Here is a 23,295-nt window from a genome sequence, read left to right as displayed (position 1 = left end):
TCTAACCATTAAAAAATTAACGGAAATTGCTGACGTGGACATGACGGAGGTGACGTGGCAATTGACTTGAAAAGTACACGACCATGTTATTACATGACCATATATATTTCAGTGTATAATTATATATGACTATGTTGTTACACGGCCATGTACAATTATATACAGCCATGTACATTTCTATTTCAGTTTAAAATTTTATTTTTTTGTTATATTTTTTAAAAAAAAAATTATTTTGAATTTAAAATAGTTGATATAGTTAAAATCGACAAAATCAATAGTAATTATAATATAATTAAAATTTATAGTATGATAAAATTGTTTACTATAAGTTGACATAATTTTTTTAGACAGATAGACTATTGTGTTATATTATTATTTGTTTGATATTCTTTTGTATGTCAAAATTTAATTTAAAATAATTATTGAATTTGATATAAATAAAATTAAACCGATATTTTTAAATGAAAAAAATGTAATATATTATATAAAAATAAATATATATTTTGATATTTTTTTAAAAAAAATTCTATAATATTTTAATACTCCTCGTCCCAAATATAATGTCATAGTTACTATTCATATGAAAATTTAGAAGAAGTATAATTAAAAAATAATTAAAGATGTATTAGAAAAAGTAATTATAATATAATGCAAATAATTATATGTTAATATTAAGATAACAAATTAGTTTAATTAAAATTAAAAAATTATAAATTAAAAAATTTAAAATGTGATTAATGTGTATAATAATTTTTAAAACAATAATAATGACATGAGATATGAAAAAGACGTAAATGCAATGTATGACATTACATGTGGGCCGAAGAAAATAGTAATTTTATATACTTTTGTATGTATATATTATTTTGTCACCATAATTTTCAATTTTATTGGAATTGTCATCATATTTTATTTTGATGTATCAATGTAAATAAAAATAAATATTTTGATATGTAATAGAGTTTATATTTAGTAAAGAAACTTAGATATTTTGTAGGGTAAATTATATAATATCAACTCATATTTTTAGTAAAAATGCCACCATGTGTTTTATATTGTGTAAAAATTTTTTATGTTAATGTAAAATTTGTACATAATACTCATTTTTTAAAAATTAATTAATATTTAATTGTAAATATAAATTTTAATTATGCAAATTTTATACAATAAAAGAGGTAAAATATCTTAAATGATTTTTTTAATAAAATAAATAAATAAATAAATAATTGATAAATCTTTCGTTTTTATAATTTTTGTAAAATTTGATTTTGTTCAGACATTTTAAATTTTTTACCAACACAATTTTCAATTAGATTATAATTTAAAAATTGCTTATAAAAATATAAATAGACACTGTTAATATTATATATGAATATCATTTTTGCTATATATATGTTTAATCTATAAAATCTATAAATCTTCAATATTTTGAATATTTATAATTGATCGTGTTAAATGTTTTATTTTATTAAAATAATTATCATATTAAAACATTCTATATTTAATAACAATAATTAATTTTAATAATTTAATAAAATTTATAATTACTCCGTGGATAGCACGGCTATCGTCTAGTATTAGTATATGTAATAGTACAAAATATTTATAAAATGTAAAAAATTAAAATTTTAAATCTGTGCATATATGCACAGGGTCGAGACCAGTATGATTAAATTCAACAATGTCAAATTCAAAATTTCATCATGCTATCAAATCTGAAAATAATAAATAATAATAATAATAATAATAATAATAAAATAAAAGAGAAATAATTCTCAACTATTACCAAATAAAACAATGTCTTTAAATAGAAACAATTAAAAATACTAATTCACTTACTATTTAAATATAATGACGAATAATGTTACTATTTATTATCATCCTTCAAATTTACACCATTTCGAATATTTTTAAATTTTTTTTTAAAAAATATAGTACATATTATACTATCAAAAATCATTTTTTAAAAAAAATAAAAAATTAAAACTAATTAATTATTTATTTATTTTTTATTTTTTTGAAAAAATAAATAATGGTTAAGGTAACTAAATTATTATATCAACTTTTTCCTTAATTAAATTAATACATTTATTAATCCTACTTATCTGTCTCACAGCCAGTCATGCTTTTCACACCATCCTCCATTAAAGTACGGACGACTGTGCTTACTATGCGCGTCTTCTTCGACCGTACACTCCCAAATTCCTTCAGATTTCAAAAATGGCGATTCCATTACTGCTTTCAACTTCGCACCTTCTTCTCCTCGCCGGCGCCACCGTCGCCCTCATTATTCCGGCGGTCGCCGGCGGCGATAACACCAGATTACTCCAAGCTTTCAGAGATTTGTTCCTACCAGGCAAAATTTCTGTATCCTATCGATCTGATTGCCACATTCATCCATGTAATTGGAAAGGAATCAAATGCAACGGCTCCGACGTGACGGAGATAAATTTATCGTGCTCGGAGTCGCGGCGGAGCCTCCCGTTCCCGAAGCTGATCGGAGAATTTAAAAAGCTCAGAATTCTCAATCTCAGCCGCTGCGCCTTCGCCGGAGAGATTGCTCCGGCGGTTTACGAATTGGAGGACTTGGAAGTTATCGACCTGAGCCATAACCTACTGACCGGAAACCTAATTCCGGCGATCGGAAAATTAAGAAATCTCAAACGTCTCATCCTCGACAGCAACAATCTGTCGGGATTTCTGCCGCCAACGATCGGAAATCTGACGGAGATCATAGAGCTTTCGATCTGTTCAAATTCGTTCTACGGAAGTCTGCCGGAGGAGCTCGGAAAGCTGCGGCAAGTTAAGTCTATCGACCTCCATGACAACTTCTTCTCCGGCAGTTTGCCGCCAGCGATCGGAAATCTATCGACTCTTATTTACTTCTCTGCTAGCTACAACATATTCAGCGGCGAGCTCTGTTCCGAAATCGGAGGACTAACTGCCATCAATGTTCTAGATCTTTCTTCGAATTCATTCACCGGCGCCGCACCGTTCAGCATCGGGAGTTTGAGAAATCTCGAGATACTTAATCTTCAAAACTGCCTGTTTACTGGAAAAATCCCCGAAGAGATTGCAATGTTGTCGAACTTGTGGAATTTAAATCTCGCGCGGAACGATTTTTCCGGCGAATTGCCTTCGAGTATCGGAAGAATGTCGAGTTTAGCTTATTTTGTAGCTTCGAGCTCCGGTGTCAATGGAGGAATCCCGCCGGAGCTCGGGAACTGTACAAATCTCCGGATTCTCGACCTTTCTTACAATGCGCTGACAGGTCCGTTGCCGGACAGTCTATCGGGATTACATCTGATTAACGCAGTTATACTGAGCGATAATCATTTGTCGGGGTCGATTCCTGTCTGGATTTCGAAATGGAAGCGAGTTCAAAGCATTGTGTTGTCGAAGAATCGTTTCAACGGAACATTACCGTTGCTCGATCTGCCGGCGTTGTCTGTTTTGGACATCGGCGACAATTGGATTTCCGGGGATCTGTCTCCGAGCATATGCAATGCCGCATCGTTGTCTGTTCTTTTGATGTCGCAAAACAACTTTTCAGGCAGCTTGACCAGCGTGTTCGAGGATTGTCGCAACCTTACGAGTCTGATCTTGTCTGAAAACAACGTGTTCGGTGAGTTACCGAGCTATCTCAGCGATCTTCGTCTCGTGAACTTGGAATTGTCCGGTAATAACCTGTCCGGGCGAGTCCCCGATCGCTTATGGGAATCGAAAACGCTGATGGGGATCTCGTTGAACGGCAATATGTTTGAAGGATTATTGTCCGATGCGATTGGAAATCTTTCGACTCTCACTAGATTGCAAATGGATAACAATATGTTCGAAGGAAGAATCCCCGCGGCCATCGGGAAACTTAAGAATTTAGCAAATTTGTCGCTGCGAGGTAATAAACTTACCGGCGATATCCCTCTCGAGCTCTTCGACTGCACGAGCCTCGTGTCGCTGAACTTGGGCGAGAACAGGTTGACGGGTCGAATTCCGGGATCGATATCCAAGTTGAGTTTGCTCGACAACTTGGTTCTTTCGGACAACCTTATCACCGGACCAATTCCGCCGGAGATATGCTCCGGTTTTCAGAAGGCGCCTTTGCCGGACTCCGAATTTGTGCAACACTACGGCATGCTCGATCTTTCAAACAATGAGTTCGAAGGCTCGATTCCTCGCACAATTGGCTATTGCAAAGTTGTGCAAGAGATCTTGTTGAAGGGGAACAAGCTCGACGGGAATATTCCTGAGGAGATATCTCTACTATCTAATCTAACGCTACTCGACTTGTCGTATAATGCGCTATCGGGCTCCATTGTTCCATCATTATTCTCGATGGCAAATCTTCAAGGCCTCGTACTTGCACACAATCGACTAACGGGCTCGATTCTGGGCAACTTTTCATCAAGTTTAGCGAAGATTGATCTTTCGTTCAATGGATTAACCGGTACGGTGCCACGATCGTTGTTTAGGGTTAAAAGCTTGACATATTTCGACGTGAGCTCGAATGCATTGTCCGGTACTTTTGTCATCGGGTTTAAAAGTAGTTCGCTCTTAGTATTGAATGCGAGCAACAACCGGATCTTCGGCGCGCTAGATGATTTGGTGTCGAATCTTGTATCTATATCCACTTTGGACCTCCACAACAACATTTTCGCCGGGAGTGTACCGGTGTCCTTAGCCAAACTCCCCGCCTTGACGTATCTTGACCTATCTGGAAATGCATTCGGATACATGTTCCCTTGTAACGTTTGCTCGATACCGGGGCTAGTATACTCGAATTTCTCGGGCAACAACTTCTCGGGACAATTAATACAATCTTGTGAGGATGGAAAGCGTCGATGCGAATCGATCGCTACTCGGAGCAACAATCCTTCTCGCTTGATTCTATCTCGTGCTTCGGTATTCGGTTTTGCCATCGGGGGAGGCGTGGTCTTTCTAGCATGCCTCGTCGTGTTTTTGAAATGGATAGTTAAAAATCAGGCTCTGATACCAGTTGACGAGGATAAAAATAACCTTTTCACTCAGACGGATCATTTTCCGAGTGATGGCATTTCGAAGAAGAAAGTAAAAGAGCCCCCGAGCATCAACGTTGCGATGTTTGAGCGCTCGTTGACAAAGATCAATCCAAAAGATATCTTATCCACCACGGAGAATTTCAACCCGAGCTACATTATCGGTGACGGTGGTTTTGGCACCGTATATCGAGCATTCCTCCCCGGCGGAAGGAAACTCGCCGTCAAGAGGCTCGACGGAGGTCATACTCACGGCGAGCGCGAGTTCATCGCGGAACTCGAGACCATCGGAAAAGTAAAGCATAGGAACTTAGTACCGTTGCTCGGGTATTGCGTTCACGGCGACGAGAGGTTCTTGATCTACGAATACATGGAGAACGGTAGCCTCGACTTTTGGCTAAGGAGACGAGATAAAAACGCGTCGACAATGCTCGATTGGCCTACGCGGTTCCAAATTTGCCTAGGCTCGGCCCGGGGGCTCGCGTTCTTGCACTACGGATTCGTCCCCCACATCATCCACCGCGACATAAAGTCGAGCAACATATTGCTAGACAAGAACTTCGAGCCACGGGTATCGGACTTCGGCCTAGCTCGGATCGTAAGCGCGTGCGAGAGCCACGTGTCGACGATGCTCGCCGGAACTTTAGGGTACATACCGCCGGAGTACGGGCAAGCGATGGTGGCGACGGCGAAGGGGGACGTGTATAGCTTCGGGGTCGTGATGATGGAGCTCGTGACGGGACGGGCCGCAACGGGGCAAGCGGATGTGGAGGGCGGGAACCTTGTGGGGTGGGTGAGGTGGATGGCGGCGGCGGGGCGGGAGGCGGAAGTGGTGGAGGCGCCGTGTACGAGTTTTCCGGCGTGGAAGGATCAAATGCTGGCGGTGCTTTCGATAGCGAAGATGTGCACAAACGATGAGGCGTGGAGGAGGCCGACGATGCTCGAGGTTGTTCGGCTGCTAAAGAAGGCCAAAGCTATAGTCACCCTTTAATGAAAGATAGTTAGTTCATTGCGTATATTATTATATATACGTTAAATCATATACTATATATATTATATAGGGTCGAAACACAGAATTTTTTTAGGCTGGTTCTTTTATGATTTCTATTTTATAGATTTTATGCTATTTATTATATATATATATATATATATATTTAATATTTTTTTTATTTGGTCAATTGAAAAAAAATTAAAAAAATAATAAAATCCACGTGTCCTTCATGTGTCGCTGATTTGACGGGACACTTGGCGAACACGTGGCTCACGCGGGCGTCTCCGGCGTCGGAGGACTAAAACAACAAAAAAATTTCAGTTATGAGACTAGTTTGCGACAGACTCCACTTACGGTACTAAAATGATAAGGGGGTCCACTTACGGGACTAAAAAAATAGTTTACCCTATTTCATTTGTTCGGAATTTTTCTTGTTGTTATGTCCGAACTAGAAAATAATAATATTATTTTAATATAAAACGAGATAGATAAATATTAAAATTATTAGGATTTTTGTTTTTGAATAAATAAATTAATAATACATGTTTTTTGTGAGACGGTCATTTTGCGCATTGACAAAAATGAACTGTAATTGGAATTTATTAAAATTTTAATTAAATATTAGGTAAGTATAAAAAATAATGATGAATATGTTATTATTTGTTAAAGTAAGAATAATAAAAGTATCGATAGAAAAATTATTTACTTTAAATAGATTATGCAAAAGTTTACTACATAAATAAAAATATTCGTTCTGTCTCATAAGAAAGTGTTGAATATACAATGTTTGGTTGTGAGTAAGTGAGATAGATTAACCTCCCAACCAAACTTCGATAGATTGTTGTATCTGGCCAGCTTTGTGTTGTCGCAAGCAATTTGCTTTTGCCAATGTTCATTGGAGTTGCAACTGTATTGCATCCCAACATGTTAAATTTCTTCAATGTGTCATCTATATATTTGAGTGATTTCCAATCCCAAAAAGTATTGTAATTCTCCCAAGCCGGTCATGTCGAACATTTTCTTCATTGGTGTTTGAAACTCAGTTATGAGATGTACAGATGAGCTTATGTATATCATATCATCAACATAGAGACTTAGAATGAGTAAATCACCAGTACCTCATCCTTTTACATAAAACATCGGCTCATTAGGACTTTCGTCGAATCCAGTTTTTTGCAGGAAATCATCAATCTTGTTGTACCAAGCACGTGGCGCTTGCTTAAGTCCGTAGAGAGCTTTATGTAGATGTAACACTTTTCCTTCCTTATTTTCGAATCCAGGTGGTTGACTAACATGAACTTCTTCTTGTAAATCTACATTTAGGATGCAAACTTTACATCGAACTGATAAATTTTCCATTGTTGTTATGCTGTAAGTGCCAAGAGAATCCGCACCGTATCGAAATGTGCTACCGGAGAGAATGTTTCCTCATAATCAAGTCCATGTTGTTGTGTGAAGCCTCGAGCTACCAGTCTGGCCTTGTATTTCTGGATACTTCCATCGGGCAAATATTTTGTCTTGAAGATCCATTTTAGGCTAATGATTTTCTTGTATTTTGGGAGATTAACCATTTTTTATGTTTGGTTCCATTTGATAGCTGACAACTCCTCTCGCATCGTACTTCTTTACTATGTCTTATCCATTGTTTATTTTATTGTAACAGGATTTTCTGCAAATAGAACAAGAGATGAGGCATCCTCCCCCTCAATCTCAAAGCGTTGCCTAGGAATTTCTCCACGTGTGTTTTTGCTCAGTCTAGCTGGATCATCAGCCACTCCTTCAGCCCAAAAACGGCCAGGCATTCCCTGAAGTTTCAGCATTGATCGAGTCATTTCCAAATGGTGCGATTTTTCCGTTCGGCCACATCTTTTCAAGAGTGTATGGAGCTGTGAGTTCCCTTCTGATTCAATGTTCCTTGCAGTATACATCAAATTCTGCTGATGTGAATTTTTCACCACGACCTGTGCAAAGTCTTTTCATATACTTTCCATTTTTCACCACGACCTGTGCAAAGTCTTTTCATATACTCATCCATTCATATACTTTGAATGACTCAAAACATTCAAATTTTTTCTTTAAGAAGTATACACAGCTCATCCATCTAGTGATTCAGTTTGCATCGGACCACAAACATCAGCATGGATGAGTTATAAGTCATTTTCGGACCGCTGTGATTTTCCGCTAGGAAAAGGTTGTCTTGTTTGTTTTCCAGCCATGCACGCTTCACATACTTTGCCTAGAGGTCAATGGTAGGAAGAATTCTCATCATGTTCTTATTCCTCAATAGTTGTAGCCGTTTGAATATTGAAGCACCTGTTATCTGTTGAATGAAGAAGAACTCCATGATCACGCTTCCGATGTTCTCTATTTCGATTTTCACCTTCCTTGGATTCCTCATACCCAGTTTCCACAAATTCGTATTCCTATAAATCCTGGGATCGAAACAAGGCCTTCATTTTGATGATCAAAAAATCATAAGACTTACCTTTAAACACAGGTATTTGTGGTTGAGTAGCAGAAGGGAGATTTGGAGCAGCCATTGAGGTAATGAAGACTCAAGGTTGGCTCTAATACTAGTTTTGTTGGAAAATCAGGGAGATAAACAATTAAGAGAAAAATAGAATACTACCAGAATCTATATTATCTATATATTATTAAACCATATAGGCAGAGTGCATAAAAATCTCAAATGGTTGAACAGAATCCAAAAGACTCAACAAACTGAATAACAAACACTGACCAAGTCTATTAGTAGTTCTAGTAAACTATTTATTAGATAACACCTGAGAAATGGCATATAATATTTCAACAGAAGGATAACATTTTTTATTTTTATCCGTTCCAAAATAAGGGTATCATTTCGTAATTTAGTAATTGTACTGTGTATCTAATATAATAAATACCGTTATAACTTACAATATATTACACAAATGTTATCAATTTTATATTAAATCATACTAATAGGGGCATTTTTATTTTTTTATTTTTACTACAAACCAATATAATACTAATATTAAAATTTTTATGTATAAAAGGCAAATAGTACTCTTATTGCGGGATGGAAGTAATAGCATAATTATCTCGGACTACTGATAATTAAGTTTACATTTAAAATATCCAACATCTATTTACAAGATATTAAAGATTTACTTCAATTTAAAATTTTATTTTTCAATAAATTCAAGTGGCTTTTCAAATGATGATTAGGTCGACTTAGAGAGAAAAATATAAATAGTTCCTAAAAGTGGAAATTGTCTGTGTAAATAATTTTTTTTGATGTTTTTATATAAGCTTAAAAATATAAAAGATTGTATTAAATACGATGTTTCATGATATAAAATAAATATTTAAATTGAATTCTTTTTTTGAAAAGATATTATCCAAATGATATTACCAATCATTTGTTTTATGTATCTTCAATATAAGGAATACAGATCTGTCTCGGGCTTTGATATGGTCACAGAGTGTCCACATACATATGTACTCTTTTCGTTCCAAATCAAAGAGGTTTTTGGATTTTTGTAATAGATTAAAAAATAATAGTATTTTATTAGTTAGTGGAAGTATGCAAGGAGTTTTGATATTCTTGCTCTTTGACTTTATGTATAAAATAATTGTATGTGTAATGGTATGTTTATAATTTAAGTAAATGTTATGGGTATTTTGGTATTAGTGTATGATTAATTTTTCTAAAATAAGAAATGAATACTTTAAAGTGGGACAGACAAAAATGATAAAAAAATTACTTTGGATTGAAACGAAGAAAGTATAAAGTTTGTATATGCATATACGTATGGATACTTCGTGACCGGGTTTTGATCCAAGATCGAGGATCCTGTATATTATGAAGGACATTGTGTGTTTGCCTAATTTCTTTACATATATATATATATATATTAATTTTTCACATTATTATAGCTAATATGGATTGAAATTCAATATGAATTGTAGCTCAACTGCTTGAGTTACAAATCCCTTCATCACACGCAAACAATAAATAAATGGATACTCTTGTTTCTTTTGTTTAAACTAAACAAATGAAATTTCATTGAATTAGTCCAAAAATTAAGCCAATCCATGCGCCGCATATAAATACCAATATCACATTTCTAAAGCCATAATTCATGAAATGCCAAATACTTCAAAGATCACCAAGAATTTTATTATCATAAAGAATCACACTATGTGCCAAAAATGCATACAGAAAAACACACACACAAACTGGCAAGAAAAAGACAATGCACATATCCATGTTTTTATTTTTATTTATTTTTCTTAATTCTAGGTTTAGCTTCCACGCAAAAAACACAAGAATCGACAGAAGATAGAAATAATTGGAAAGAAAAGAAATGGGAATGGAAAAGGGGAGGGGGAACTTGCATAAGTATAGCACAGAAAAAAGATGTCAATAATGCAAGGCATCTGTGTATTCTTTCTCGAAAGACAGGCAAACGGGAGTTACCAACAATTGATTTAGAGAGGCAATAATGAGAAACAATGAGGGAGCATAAGCCATTTTGAGAAAGAATGCACATATGCTTTGATTGACCTCTACAAAGAGGATGAGCACCATGCATAAGACATGGAGGTCGCCATGCTTTTGTAAAACATATTGATCAATTGTAACCGAGTATAAAATGTTTCAAGTACATATGATTCTTAATTTCCATAATGGATCATTCTATCGATGAAGGCAAAGAGTAGCAAGCTTATTAAAATCACTGAATGTAGGAAGAAGCTTGATGTCGGTATTTTTAATATACAAGTCTCTAGAATTCAATCTCAGCTCCAACCAACAACCACAAAAGAGTTAAAAAAAAAAGTCTCTAAAATTCGGATCAAGAACATAAAGGCACCAGACTATGGTTGGTGAAAAACATGAGCTAATAAACAAGCGCTCAAACATTGGACATCTTGAAATAACACTTTGCAACTCCTCAAGAATAATTCAAATATTCTCGAGTTCAAGTTATATAAGACTTAAGTGTTTTAGATCAGTAGCATTAATATCAAACTAAAAATTTGTAGTTTCGTAAGCACACTTTATTTGTTAAATGATAGAAAATTCTCAAATGAATTTGTATGAAAATATAGGTTTATAAACTTGAAATCTTGATTGGAATATTTGGGGAAGGATTGCAAGTAAGTTTGTGACTCAAAGTATCAAAAATATTTATGTAGAAAGATTCTGAAACCCTCTTTTTCTTTTTCTTTTTTTCTCCTTAGATTTTTGCAATATTTCTAGTGTCATAGTTTGACAATTTTTATTTTTATTTTTAAAAAAACCCTTCATTTGGTTGTTATTCACAATATATTATTGTTTGTATGCCATAAAGGGGCGAATGCGACATGAATGTATTTATTGTACACCGTAACTATATGGAATGGTATCATAGCAACTAGAACTTGTTTATAACAGCTAAAGTTTTAAATATGTGTAGTAAATGATGTTGTTGGCGCCATTGTAATGTCTTCAATTAATCTCCTTAAATTTGATTTAATTTATAAATATGCATAAGAGCACAAGAGAAGTTCTTGGGTTATACTATATTTGTATACCAAGTATTTTCTTAATATTAATTTCATTTCATTGTTGTTTTGCTTTTAAATGATTCAAGAAGAAAGCACAAGAAACAACCACAGCACACACCTAGTCAATTCATTAAACAATTATGTTTCTTGACATAGAACACCAAACAAGTAAACATATATACGTGGCTGTAAAATTAAAGCTCAAGCATTTAAAGGTGAAATTGTTGCAAATAATCTATAAAATAAGAATATGCATATGATAGAAACACCATACTGCTAACAGTGCGAATTGGAGTGGATAACTACCAATCAATATGTGTTAAATATAATTTCTACTTTAGATGATCCGGCGCGTTTGATATTTTCAAGCTCTCTTATCATTTGGCTAATTTGCATGTCGTCACACACCCAACGAGTATATATTTCCAATTTTTTAAGTGCAGTTGCCCACCGTAAAAGGATTTTCACAAACTCCAACTCCGCTGGAAAACCCATCATACACCGAAGCTTCACATATTCAAGGCGACTGAGACAAACATTAGAGGAGTGTTGCGCCTTCAGATATTCCATGATACTATTATCATCCCTGAATGCACCATCACCCTAAGAAAAAAAAGGATGAAATAAGTGACAATGTAATGAAAAAGAAAATGTAATGAAAGGTAAATATGTATCACTAACATGAAGTTTTAGACTTTGCAAATTGGGGGAGCTTTTGATCAAGCTTAGAAAAACTTCAACATTCCCAAAGTCTACAAAGTTGCAACTGCGAAGCTCTATAAAAGTAAGATGATTGAGCTTGATAAAAAGTTCTTTAATCTCACATCGGCCGCGGATCTTAAACTAAACCACACAAGAGGAAAACAATTAGAAATTTAATTTGAATAAGAAAAAGTAGACACATTGAGAAATCTAAAATTAAACCTTACCTCCAAATCCAAATATTCAATCATTAAACATTTGGAAAGCAACACTTCCAACTCACCAATTTTAATATGGGAGTAGAAAAGTTCCAGCTTAACAAGTTTGTTAAATTCTTTTGACAAATGAGGAATTTTGAATGGACAAGCAAATCCTAGGTACAAATGTTGAAGGTGATCAAAACCCTTCAGAGAAACAGGCACCAGATTTTGAGTTTTGCAGTGAACCGAAAGCTCAAGACTATTAATGCCATGGCCAGACAAGTAAGATAACCAACGACTGACAGAAGAATTGCTTTTAATACAACAACGTTGGAGTGAAAACTTGGTTATGGCCCCATCATGAAGCGAAAAAGTTTGATCGAACATGGCTTCCACCTTTTTCGCATCCCAGGATTCTTCGGGGAAAACAAGGACCGGAATGATTGTCCATTTATATCTCCATCGGGACGATAGTGTGCTCGTCCTCACAGCATCATCCAAAGGCATGCATGAAACAATTTTATTTATGACATCGTCAGGTAGATTGGAAATCCTATCAACAGCACGATCCATAGTTTTGTGCACAAATTATTCAGTTCCAAAAGATAATCCTGCAAACAGTTAAATCTACCAATCAAAACACAAATTAACCTAACTGTACAACCATTTCAGAAATCAAACTTAAAGATCACATCATGAAACGTAAAAAAACATAAAAATCAAATAAACTATTCCTTATCAAATTTCACATCAAAGTTGAGTAGAATAGATACCAAACAATAAATTTCTCACATAACACGAATGGATTAGAGTGAGCTTAAAGTAAAATGTGTAGACACTTCACCAAAAATTGTTTCCTAATAGAACAATCAATATGTTTCCCCCAATTCAAAACCCTATTTTTTGATCGACTGCCTCCATCAAAGCCATCTTTTTCGTTAGTGATTAAAAAAAAAAAAAAAAGAACATATCCACGGGAAAACAAAAAATCAGATGCGTATTTTTTTGTCAATAACAAAAAAGGCAAAAAATATTCAACAAATTCTAAGGAAAAAATCAAAACCCTCAAACCCAAAAATCCGGAGATCTGAAGCCGTTGCTCTTTTCAATTTCTAGGGTTTTATATTATATATATGTGTGTGAATTTATAATAATTATTTAAAGTTTGGAAGAATTAAAAAATATATACATATATTCTAAATCTAAATATAAAGCAAGACGTCCAACATGGGTCAAACTTTTTAAAATCTAATTTGCCAATGGGAAAAGAAAAAAACCCCATTATTATTATTATTATTATTATTATTATTATTATTATTATTATTATTATTATTATTATTCATAAAACCATTTTTCCAGAAACAGCTCAGACAATGGCTCAAACTTTTTCGTGGGGAGTAGACGGCTATAGAGGTCAATCTGTACTTTAATATAATGCATTTGATTGTATATGCTTTGTTGTTTTAGGACTTTGTGGATCTATTTGATATTCGGAAATTTTTGGTTCATCTATCCGATCGAGTTTCGATTGCCGTGGGAATTTGAGATTTTTTTTATTATATTATTATTATTGGATCCTCAAGTTCAAATTGGGGTTTATTAATTTTCATTTTCATGTGAGTTTGTTTAAGGTTCTGGTTTATAAACCCTCTAAATGTCTCACACTAGGTGAACCATGTATGGCAGATGAATCTGGATGACTCGGGAGTTTGAATCTATAGTCACGAGTTCACCCTACATCACCGGACCATCCCTTACGGACGGATTATTTTTCTTGATCCACGTGATTATTTGTATGCCACAAAAAAGAGGCGAAACATATTTATCTATCTCATCTATATGATATCTAAATCAATATTCAAATTATTTTTTTAACACTCGTTGTAATATTATTATCTTCAATTCATTACCTTTACTATTTTATAAAATTCATTATGATTTATTTTTATAAATTTTTATTATCTAATCATATATAAATAATATATTATTATTATTATTAAATTTAAATTTCAAGATATTAATTTGGATGTGTTTCTTATGCAACGATTTGAGGAAATCTAATATTCCTCCACTGCGGGGAGGGAGATGGGTGCGAACTAATTTCTACATAGACAAACTCTGCAGTCTAATTCCTAGTGTCACGGATCGTCTGATTGTTCCAAAGTACCTTCCGTGTGGCCTAGCATATTCAGGACACTTAGAAGTTTCTAATACAGCATTTCCTCGAACTCTTTCAAAAAACTCAAGAACACGATTAAGAACACTTAAGAATCGTAGAGAGAGGAAGTAGTGAGGAAAAAACTTGTTATTGCTCTCAACTTGATGATTTATAAATGAAGTACAAGCACATATTTATACAAGTCCATTGTGAACTGGACGGCCAAGATCGAATCGATCCAACGACTATGATTAGCCACTATCTCCCAACAATCATCTACCATCTACCATCAACCAACAACCAACCCTCAACTACCTCATTAAAAAACAAGTTCTAATTTTATATACAATGTTCCACAAGGTTCCGGATTCTTCTAAGTGTGCCTCTGGGTTTTGGCTTATTCTCGGTCACCGTCGGTCACAGACTCGGTCTGGGACATTCTTTCCCACTTGATGAAAGCATTGTCCTCAATACCTCAAACTCAGGCACTAAGTCCTTGAATTGCCAAAGTTTCTCCGCCAGCTCTCAACTCGTCTCAGCCTCGGGCAATCCCCGCCATCTTACCAAGTATTCCGTCGAAGGTGGACGGTTCTTATGGCGTACTAGTCGATCCGCCAATATCTCATCGGCCAATTTGTCGTATGCCGTCCGCATTCCAGGTGCTTTTTTCGATACATTCCGACCTGGGTCTCGGTCATCCATATAGTAGGGTTTGAGAATGCTAACATGGAATACCGGGTGAAGTTGGGATAAACCCTTGGGTAGCTCCACCTTGTACGCCACATCTCCTATTTTCTTCATGATTGGGAACGGGCCTTCGTAACGCCTCATCAACCCCTTGTGCACGCCTTGCACACGCTCGTGTTGGTAGAGTTTCACCAACACTAAGTCTCCTCCTTGAATTCTCGGAACACTCGCTTCCGGTCTGCCCATTTTTTCATCCGCCTTTGGGACTTCTCCAAATATAGCCGCGCCGCCTCCGCCCGATCTTGCCGACCATTGGCAAAGTAGAATACCGGTGGGCTCGGTCCTTTTTATGTCCCCACCAAGTCCTTCAGAGTCGAAGATTATAAACCAAGTACAATCTCGAACGGGCTCTTCCAGATACTCTTGTTTTCTGCAACTTAAAAAAAAAATTGTGCCATATCGAGTAGTTTAGCCCAATCTAGTTGGTTTACCGTCACGTAATGCCTTAGGTACACCTCCAAGAATTGATTGACTCGCTCCGTTTGGCCATCTGTTTGCGGGTGCATGGTTGTGGACATTTTCAACTCCGACCCCAACAAACGTAACAACTCCATCCAAATCGCTCAGTGAATCTCGAGTCCCGATCACTCACGATACTTGTCGGTAGCCCCCAATACTTAATGACGTGTTCTATGAAGATTTTTGCTGTCACCTCCGCCGCACACTCATTTGGCGCCGGGATGAACTCGACATACTTTGAGAGCCAATCGACCACCACCATAAAGATTATTTTTATTTATAAAAATTTACTATATTACACTTTTACACCTAACACAATTATTACCTATTAAATCAATACACATCAAAATTTCCAAAATCCAAACCAATCATGTTATGACAGAGTCAGTAATTACTATTCGTGTTGTTAAATAATATCCCTAGTTTTATGGGATTCTTTTATGCTTGAATAAGTCTTATCAGTGTTTCCTAATCTTTAGTTTTTTTTTCTATGATGTATGGATATTTTAATAGCCAAGTTCATTCAATTCAATAGGTGAGTTTTTTTTCTAATTTTCTTGTATGTGTTTTATTCTCTTACCCCACATTTGGTATCAGAGCTAGATATTTGAAAAAAAAAATCAGCAGAAAGCTCATTTGTCCAATCATCAATTCCTAAATTTTATGGAAACTATGATCGTTGGGCAATGCTAATGGAAAACTTTCTACATTCAAAAGTGTACTGAGAATTAGTGATGAAAGATATTTTTGTAGCAGTAAAGATAAAGCCTTGGAAGATCAAAAGCTTAATGATTTGAAGGCAAAGAAGTATCTATAGGCTTTAGATTGTTCAATCCTTGAAACGATCTTCAACAAGGACACATCCAAAAGTATTTAGGATTCAATAAAGCAAAAATTCCAAAGTACAACACGAGTTAAATATGTGCAATTTTAGGCTCTTCGAAGGGAATTTGAGCTACTGGAGATGAAAGAAAGTGGATATGTTAATGAGTATTTTAGGCGAACTCTCACCATTTCTAACAATATGAACTCGAATGGTGAGAACAAGAAAAATAAAAAGTATTCTTTAAGATATTGAGAACAACGACTCGTAAGTTTAATTATGTGGTGTGGTCATTTAAAGAGTCTAAACATATGAGGACTTTAACTCTTGATGAACTACAAAGCAATCTACTTGTACATGAGCAACGTATGAATGCTGACGCTTTGGTTAAAGAAGCACAGGCCTTGAAAATATCGTATGGTGATCAATTTTGTGGACGAGGCAGAGACGGGTAGAGCTTTAAAGGACGAGGAATAGGACATGGCAAGCCATCTGTTGACAGATCTACGGTGGAATTTTTCAATTGTCATAAGTTGGGATATTTTCCATGGGAGTGCCCGAGGAAGGAGTCCAATTATGCATAAACCCAAGATGATATGTTACTGATGTTGAATGAGGAATATGATTCATCCATAAAAAAATGACACTTGGTTCCTTGACTCTGGGTGCAACAATCATATATGGAAATATTGAATACTTTATGGATTTTGATGGAGTTTACAAGGATAATGCAAAGCTTGGCAATGGATCTAGTTTGGCTATCACTGGGAAAGGCAATGTAAGACTGCGAGTGCATGACATTATTCATATCATCACAGGGGTGTATTATGTGCCGCACTTAAACATAACAATTTATTAAGTGTTGGGCAACTATAAGAAAAAAGGGTTGTCATTTTATTTCAGTGTGAACAATGCAGAGTATATCATCAAAAGTGGGGCTTGATCATGGAGATAAAAATGTCTTTAAATTGGATGTACACATTTGATGCTACAAGTTGTCCGATTGAGACTGCTTTCTTTAGCACAATTACATAGAACTTGGCACAGTTGTGGCATTGTAGGTATGGGAACTAAGCTTATAGGGTTTACAAACTTTGGAGCAAAAGAAGATGGTGAATGGCTTGCTAAAGATTACTCATCCTTCAAAGCTATGCAAAGACTGTCTCGTCGAAAAGTAGCAGCGGGATCCTTTTCCAAACAAAAGTAGTTGGAGAGCCTTACAAATTCTTCAACTCGTTCACTCTGATATATGCGGGCTGATTTATCCACTCTCTTCTAGCAAAAAATGATATTTGCTCACTATTACTGATGATTACAACAAAAAAACATAGGTCTAATTTTTATTTGAAAAATCCGAAGCCTTTGCTATTTTCAAAAATTTTAAGACCAGTATAGAAAAGAAAACATCTTTGTCTATTAAAGGTTAACGCACAGATCGTGGTAGAGAATTTACATCACAAGAAATCAAAAATTTTTGTAATAAGCAAGGGATACAGAGACAGCTAATGACCTCTTATACTCCACAACATAATGGGGTCGCTGAGCACAAAAATTGAACTATAATGAACCTAGTTCGTAGTATGCTATCAGAAAAAAAAAAAAAAAAAAAATTCCAAAATCTTTTTGACAAGAGGCGGTGAATTGGGCAGTTCATATCTTGAATCGTAGTCCAACTCTGGTGGTGAAGAATATGACACCTGAAGAAGTTTGGAGTGGAGTAAAGCCTCTTGTTGCTCATTTTCAAGTTTTTTGTTGTGTTGCTCAAGTTTATGTGCCTGACAAAACAAGAGTCAAGCTTGATGATAAAAGTATATAATGTGTTGTACTTGGGGTTAGTGAGTAATCAAAATCTTACAAGCTTTATGATCCAATTTCAAAACGGATCATCCTTATAAGAGATTTCATTTTTTACGAGAATGCAAGATGGACATGGGATGCAACATATGAAAAGAATATTGTCTGTGATCTATAATGTGATGCTGATAAAAGGTAGGAATCTCAAAAAATACCAAGAAAATGATACTGAAACATCATCAGCACAGTAACAGATTTTTGGTAGCGAAGCAAGTTCTTACTTAGATGGTGCACGAGATAGAAAACCACTACCTTGGATGAGAGATTGTGAGATTGGCGAACGATTGTAAGATGTTGATGAAATTCAGTTCGCTATGTTTATGTATGAGCCAAAAATTTTGAAGTAAAATGGGTGTACAAAACTAATTTGAAAGAAAATGGTGAAGTAGACAAGTATAAGGCGCGTCTTGTAGTAAAGGGCTATGCGCAACAATATGGCATAGGCTATACTGAAGTATTTGCCCCTTTGGCGCGCATGGAAACAGTTCGATTGGTAATTGCTTTTGCAGCACAAAGGGGATGGATTGTCTATCAACTTGATGTGAAATCTTTGTTTTTACACAGTAAGTTGAATGAAGATGTGTATGTTAAGCAGCCTTATGGTTACATAAAGAAAGGAAAAGAACGAATGGTGTACAAGTTAACAAAAAAATGCGCTTTAAAGGCTTAAACAAGCTCCTCGTGCATGGAACAACTGTATAGAAGCCTATTTCGTAAGACAAGAGTTCGAAAAATATGATTATGAGCATACCCTCTTCATCAAAGAAAACAATGGTGACAGATTATTTATTGTAAGTGTTTATGTTGATGATATTTTATTTACTGGAATTGATGAAATAATGTTCAAAAATATCAAGAAGTCCTTGAAGAAATAGTTCAACATGACTAATCTTGGCAAAATTAGATATTTTCTAGGACTTGAAGTCATACAAAGGCCAGATGGAATTTTTATTTTCCAAAAAAAATATATGTCATGGAAGTTTTAAAGAGATTCAACATAGATCAAAGCAATTAAATTCAAAATCTCATTATCCCTAGTTTCAAGCCAACAAAAGACAAAGAGGAGTTAGAGTCGATAAAAACTTATTTCCAACGAATTGTGGCATGTCTAATGTATATTACATAAACTCGGCCAGATATAGTGTTTGTTTTACGTCTTCTCATCCGGTACGTGGAAAATTCAATAGAATTGCATCTACAATTGGAAAAAAGAGTTTTCAGGTATCTTAAAAGAACTTTTGAGCTCAGTAATTTTTACAAGCATGGAGGAAATAATGAACTTGATGCCTACAAGGATAGTGATTATGTTGTAGATTTGGATGATCAAAGAAGTACGTCAGGATATATATATATTTTTCCCTATGCTCTTGAGTCGTATCTTGGTCATCTAAAAATAGTTTATGGTAATTTTGTCAACTACTGAAACTGAATTCATTGTTGCGACCTTATTCGTATGTCAAGCTATATGGTTGAAGAGAGTCTTGAGGAAGCTGGATGGAAAACATGATGAAACCATTGTCATTTTTTGTGATAGTAGCTCAGCTATCAAATTATCAAAAAATCCAGTAATGCATGATCGTAGCAAGCACATTGATGTGCACTTTCATTTTCTCCTGAGCTCATTCAAACTGGTAGTGAAACTTGCTCATTGCAACATTGTGCAACAACTAACTGAAGTGATGACAGAGCCTCTCAAGGTAGATGACTCTTTGAAATTTCGAGCTTTACTAGGAATGTGTGCAGCAAGCAGCAAAAACTAAAAGCTTTCAGCATTCAGTTTACACGAAGAGATGTTATGACTAAGTTAATAATTAGTAGTTGTATTATTAAATAATATCCCTAGTTTTATGTGATTCTTTTATACTTAATAAATCTTTTTAGTGTTTCTTAATCTTTAGTTATTTGTTCCATGATTTATGACTATTTTAATAGGCAAGTTTGTTTGATTCAATAAGTGAGTTTTCGTTCGGGATTTCTTTCTTTCTTTCTCCTTTTTTTTTTTTTTTTTTTTTTTGCGTTTTACTCTATTACCTCACAAAACATACAAACTTAAATATATATAAAAATTCAAAATCATCTTAAAATTCAAATATAATTCAAACTCAAATTAGTTTTTTCTAAGCTCACAAAAAAAAAAAAACACACCGTGTATAAATTATGATAATGTTATAATTTTTATAATAATTTTAAAATATTAAGATTATACAAATTTGTGGGATTACTAATATTTGAAAAATTGAACATAAAATTATAGAGAAATTTAAATATAGAAATTTAATATAAAAAATTAAAGAAAATTAAATAATTGAAAATTATGTAGATTAATATGATATTTTAAAATAAATTTGAATTGTATTTGTATAGATAAATTATTAATAAATTTCAAATTTTATTATTCCAAAGTACTACCTAATTATTAATTTTTTTTATAATTATTTTATATTAGATGTAATCGCTTAAAGATAATGAATCTTGTTATACTAAACACTGATAAAATAATCATGAATAGAGCCAAAATTTTAAAAACAATCTGATTACGCTTCCGCTAGTATGTTGATTAAGATTAATTAATATGGTGCTGATTAGCCCTAATCCGTTGGATTAATAATTAATTCAAGGGTTGAAATTAATAACAAATGTATGATTGTAAATTTACACTTTTTTTCCCAATTTACAAATCAAGTGTTTGCTATTTAAATATAAGTATGTACTAAAATAAAATTGTGCTATTTTTAAATATAATAATATGTTAATATTACAATGTGCTTTCTGTGTGCTGATATGTGTGCAGTATAATGTAGGCGTTTGCTCTTTAAATATAAGTATATGCTAAAATATAAATATGCAATTTTAAATATAATAATAGGTTAATTTTACAATGTGCTTGCTGTGTGGTAAAATATGCTCATTATAATGTAAATATTTGCTATATAAATATAAATATGTGCTAAATTACAAATGTGCTATCAATATGTTAGTTTTGCAATGTGTTTACCGTGTGGTAAAATATGGTCATTATAATATAAGTGTTGAATCTCTAAATATAAATGTGTTAAACTATAAATATATTTTTTTAAATGTAATAATATACTAATTGTACAATGTGTTTATTGTGTAGTAAAATATGTTCATTATAATATAAATAATATGTAAACAAAGAAAAAAAATATGTTAAATACGTTAACTTCGGCCCAAATGATTATTTTATTTAAATTTCTAAAAAATTAAATTATCAAAATTAAATAAATTATTAAGTAATATCTACTAAATCGATTAGTAAATCCTTATATAAAATACTAAAAAGGTATATTAGCAAAATATTACTAAAAGACTAGCATATATAACTACTAGAATAGGCAAAAACATATTAGTCTATATCAGAATAAATTAAAAAATACAAATTTACTTAATTACTCTTACTAAAAATAGATTCGTTATATATTTATGTTATATATGTATAATTTAGTTGATATGTGTAAATACAAAAAGATGTTGTGGATTTCTTTTGAAAGAGTCCGTTGATATTGAGTTTGAATTTGAATATATATGTTCCTTTAGATTTTGTAAATTTGGTTTAATTTTGAGGATTTTGATATGAATTGATTATATTAGTTTAAAAGTGTAATATATGAATTTTTTTCATAATAATACGAATGGTATTTTAAAAAGTATTTTGAAAAATATATTTTTTGAAAAAAGAAATTAAAAAAAATGGTTTAAAAAGAATTTTATAAAAAATATTCCCTCCATCCCTCTCTAAAAAATACGTTTTGCATCATTGTACTTAACATAAAATTTTTTTTTATATTTGTATAATTTTTTGTAAAAATGTCATTATATTAGTATTACAAGACCCTAATGAAAGTATTTTGGATAAACTGTTTTTTTAGTACCGTAACTGGACCCCCTTATCATTTTAGTCCCGTAAGTGGAGCTGTCGCAAACTAGTCCCATAAGTGAAAAAAATTTCGTTATTTAGTCCTCCGGCGCCGGGGACGCCCGCGTGGCTCGCCGGAGGTGACGTGTCCGCCAGGTATCCCGCCAGTTCAGCGACACCTGGCGGACACGTGGATTTATTATTATTTTTTTTCATTTTTTTAAATATTTTTAAATATTTTTTTTATTGGACCAATAAAAAAAATAAAAAAATACAAATAAAATTACAAATAAATTTGTTGGTGCAAACCCAAATCCCACATCGGAAGTTGCGAAGAAAATTCGACACCTTGTAAGTTCCAAGTGAACTCCACTAGTATGAGTCCTTTTGGAGGATATCCAAAAACAAATCCGTGCAGGCTCAGTCCAAAGCGGACAATATCATACTAGTGTTGAGTTGACCCAGTCCCAACAGTGTATCAGAGCCTGGTTAGATGATGAAGTGGACTGGGTGGCATTGGTATCATACTAGTGTTGAGTTGACCCAGTCCCAACAGTGTATCAGAGCCTGGTTAGATGATGAAGTGGACTGGGTGGCATTGGTTGTAGTGGTGGGCTCGCCCTCGTGACCTGCGGATGAGCGAGTCTTTGATTTGAGTTGACCCAGTCCCAACAAAATTAAAAATAAGTTTTTAAAAAATTAGAAAAATAAAAATAAAAAATAAAAAAATCCACGTGCCCGCCCGGTGTCGTTGACCTGGCGGACACGTCACCTCCGGCGAGCCACGCGGGCGTCTCCGGCGCCGGAGGACTAAAACAGCAAAAATTCTTCACTTATGGGACTAGTTTGCGACATGCTCCACTTATGAGACTAAAATGATAAGGGGGTTTAGTTACGGGACTAAAAAAAACAGTTTATCCAAGTATTTTTGTAATATTTT

At 34.1% G+C, this 23,295-nt stretch overlaps 2 protein-coding genes across 2 annotated transcripts; one reads left to right on the top strand and one right to left on the bottom strand.

Moving 5' to 3' along the window:
- Positions 1–2,220: 2,220 nt before the first annotated feature.
- Positions 2,221–6,003, top strand: LOC127266264 (leucine-rich repeat receptor protein kinase MSP1-like). The gene has a single exon (XM_051296449.1). The coding sequence runs from the start codon at positions 2,221–2,223 to the stop codon at positions 6,001–6,003; it is 3,783 nt and encodes a 1,260-aa protein (XP_051152406.1).
- A 2,236-nt stretch (positions 6,004–8,239) lies between these two features.
- Positions 8,240–13,010, bottom strand: LOC127266263 (F-box/FBD/LRR-repeat protein At1g13570-like). Its single transcript, XM_051296448.1, has 4 exons — positions 12,465–13,010; positions 12,217–12,378; positions 11,987–12,138; positions 8,240–8,435 (listed from the first exon to the last, which is right to left on the bottom strand). The coding sequence occupies exons 1-4, from the start codon at positions 13,008–13,010 to the stop codon at positions 8,240–8,242; spliced, it is 1,056 nt and encodes a 351-aa protein (XP_051152405.1).
- Between the last annotated feature and the right edge of the window lie 10,285 nt (positions 13,011–23,295).

The sequence above is a fragment of the Andrographis paniculata genome, unplaced genomic scaffold (genome assembly GCF_009805555.1).
Source record: "Andrographis paniculata isolate CXL003 unplaced genomic scaffold, ASM980555v1 Contig75END, whole genome shotgun sequence".
Lineage (NCBI taxonomy): Eukaryota > Viridiplantae > Streptophyta > Magnoliopsida > Lamiales > Acanthaceae > Andrographis > Andrographis paniculata.
The sequence above is the reverse complement of the archived record's forward strand: the minus strand, read 5'-3'. Positions and strand labels throughout refer to the sequence as shown.

Bases quoted from the DNA above. Each gene is read 5' to 3' on its own strand.
- LOC127266264 (XM_051296449.1), top strand. From the start codon at position 2,221: ATGGCGATTCCATTACTGCTTTCAACTTCGCACCTTCTTCTCCTCGCC.
- LOC127266263 (XM_051296448.1), bottom strand. From the start codon at position 13,010: ATGGATCGTGCTGTTGATAGGATTTCCAATCTACCTGACGATGTCATA. The intron at 12,139-12,216 runs GTTAGTGATACA...TTTTTTTCTTAG, and splicing joins TGCAAAGTCTAAAACTTCAT to GGTGATGGTGCATTCAGGGA. The intron at 8,436-11,986 runs GTGGGCAACTGC...TTTCGATCCCAG, and splicing joins TTTGTGAAAATCCTTTTACG to GATTTATAGGAATACGAATT.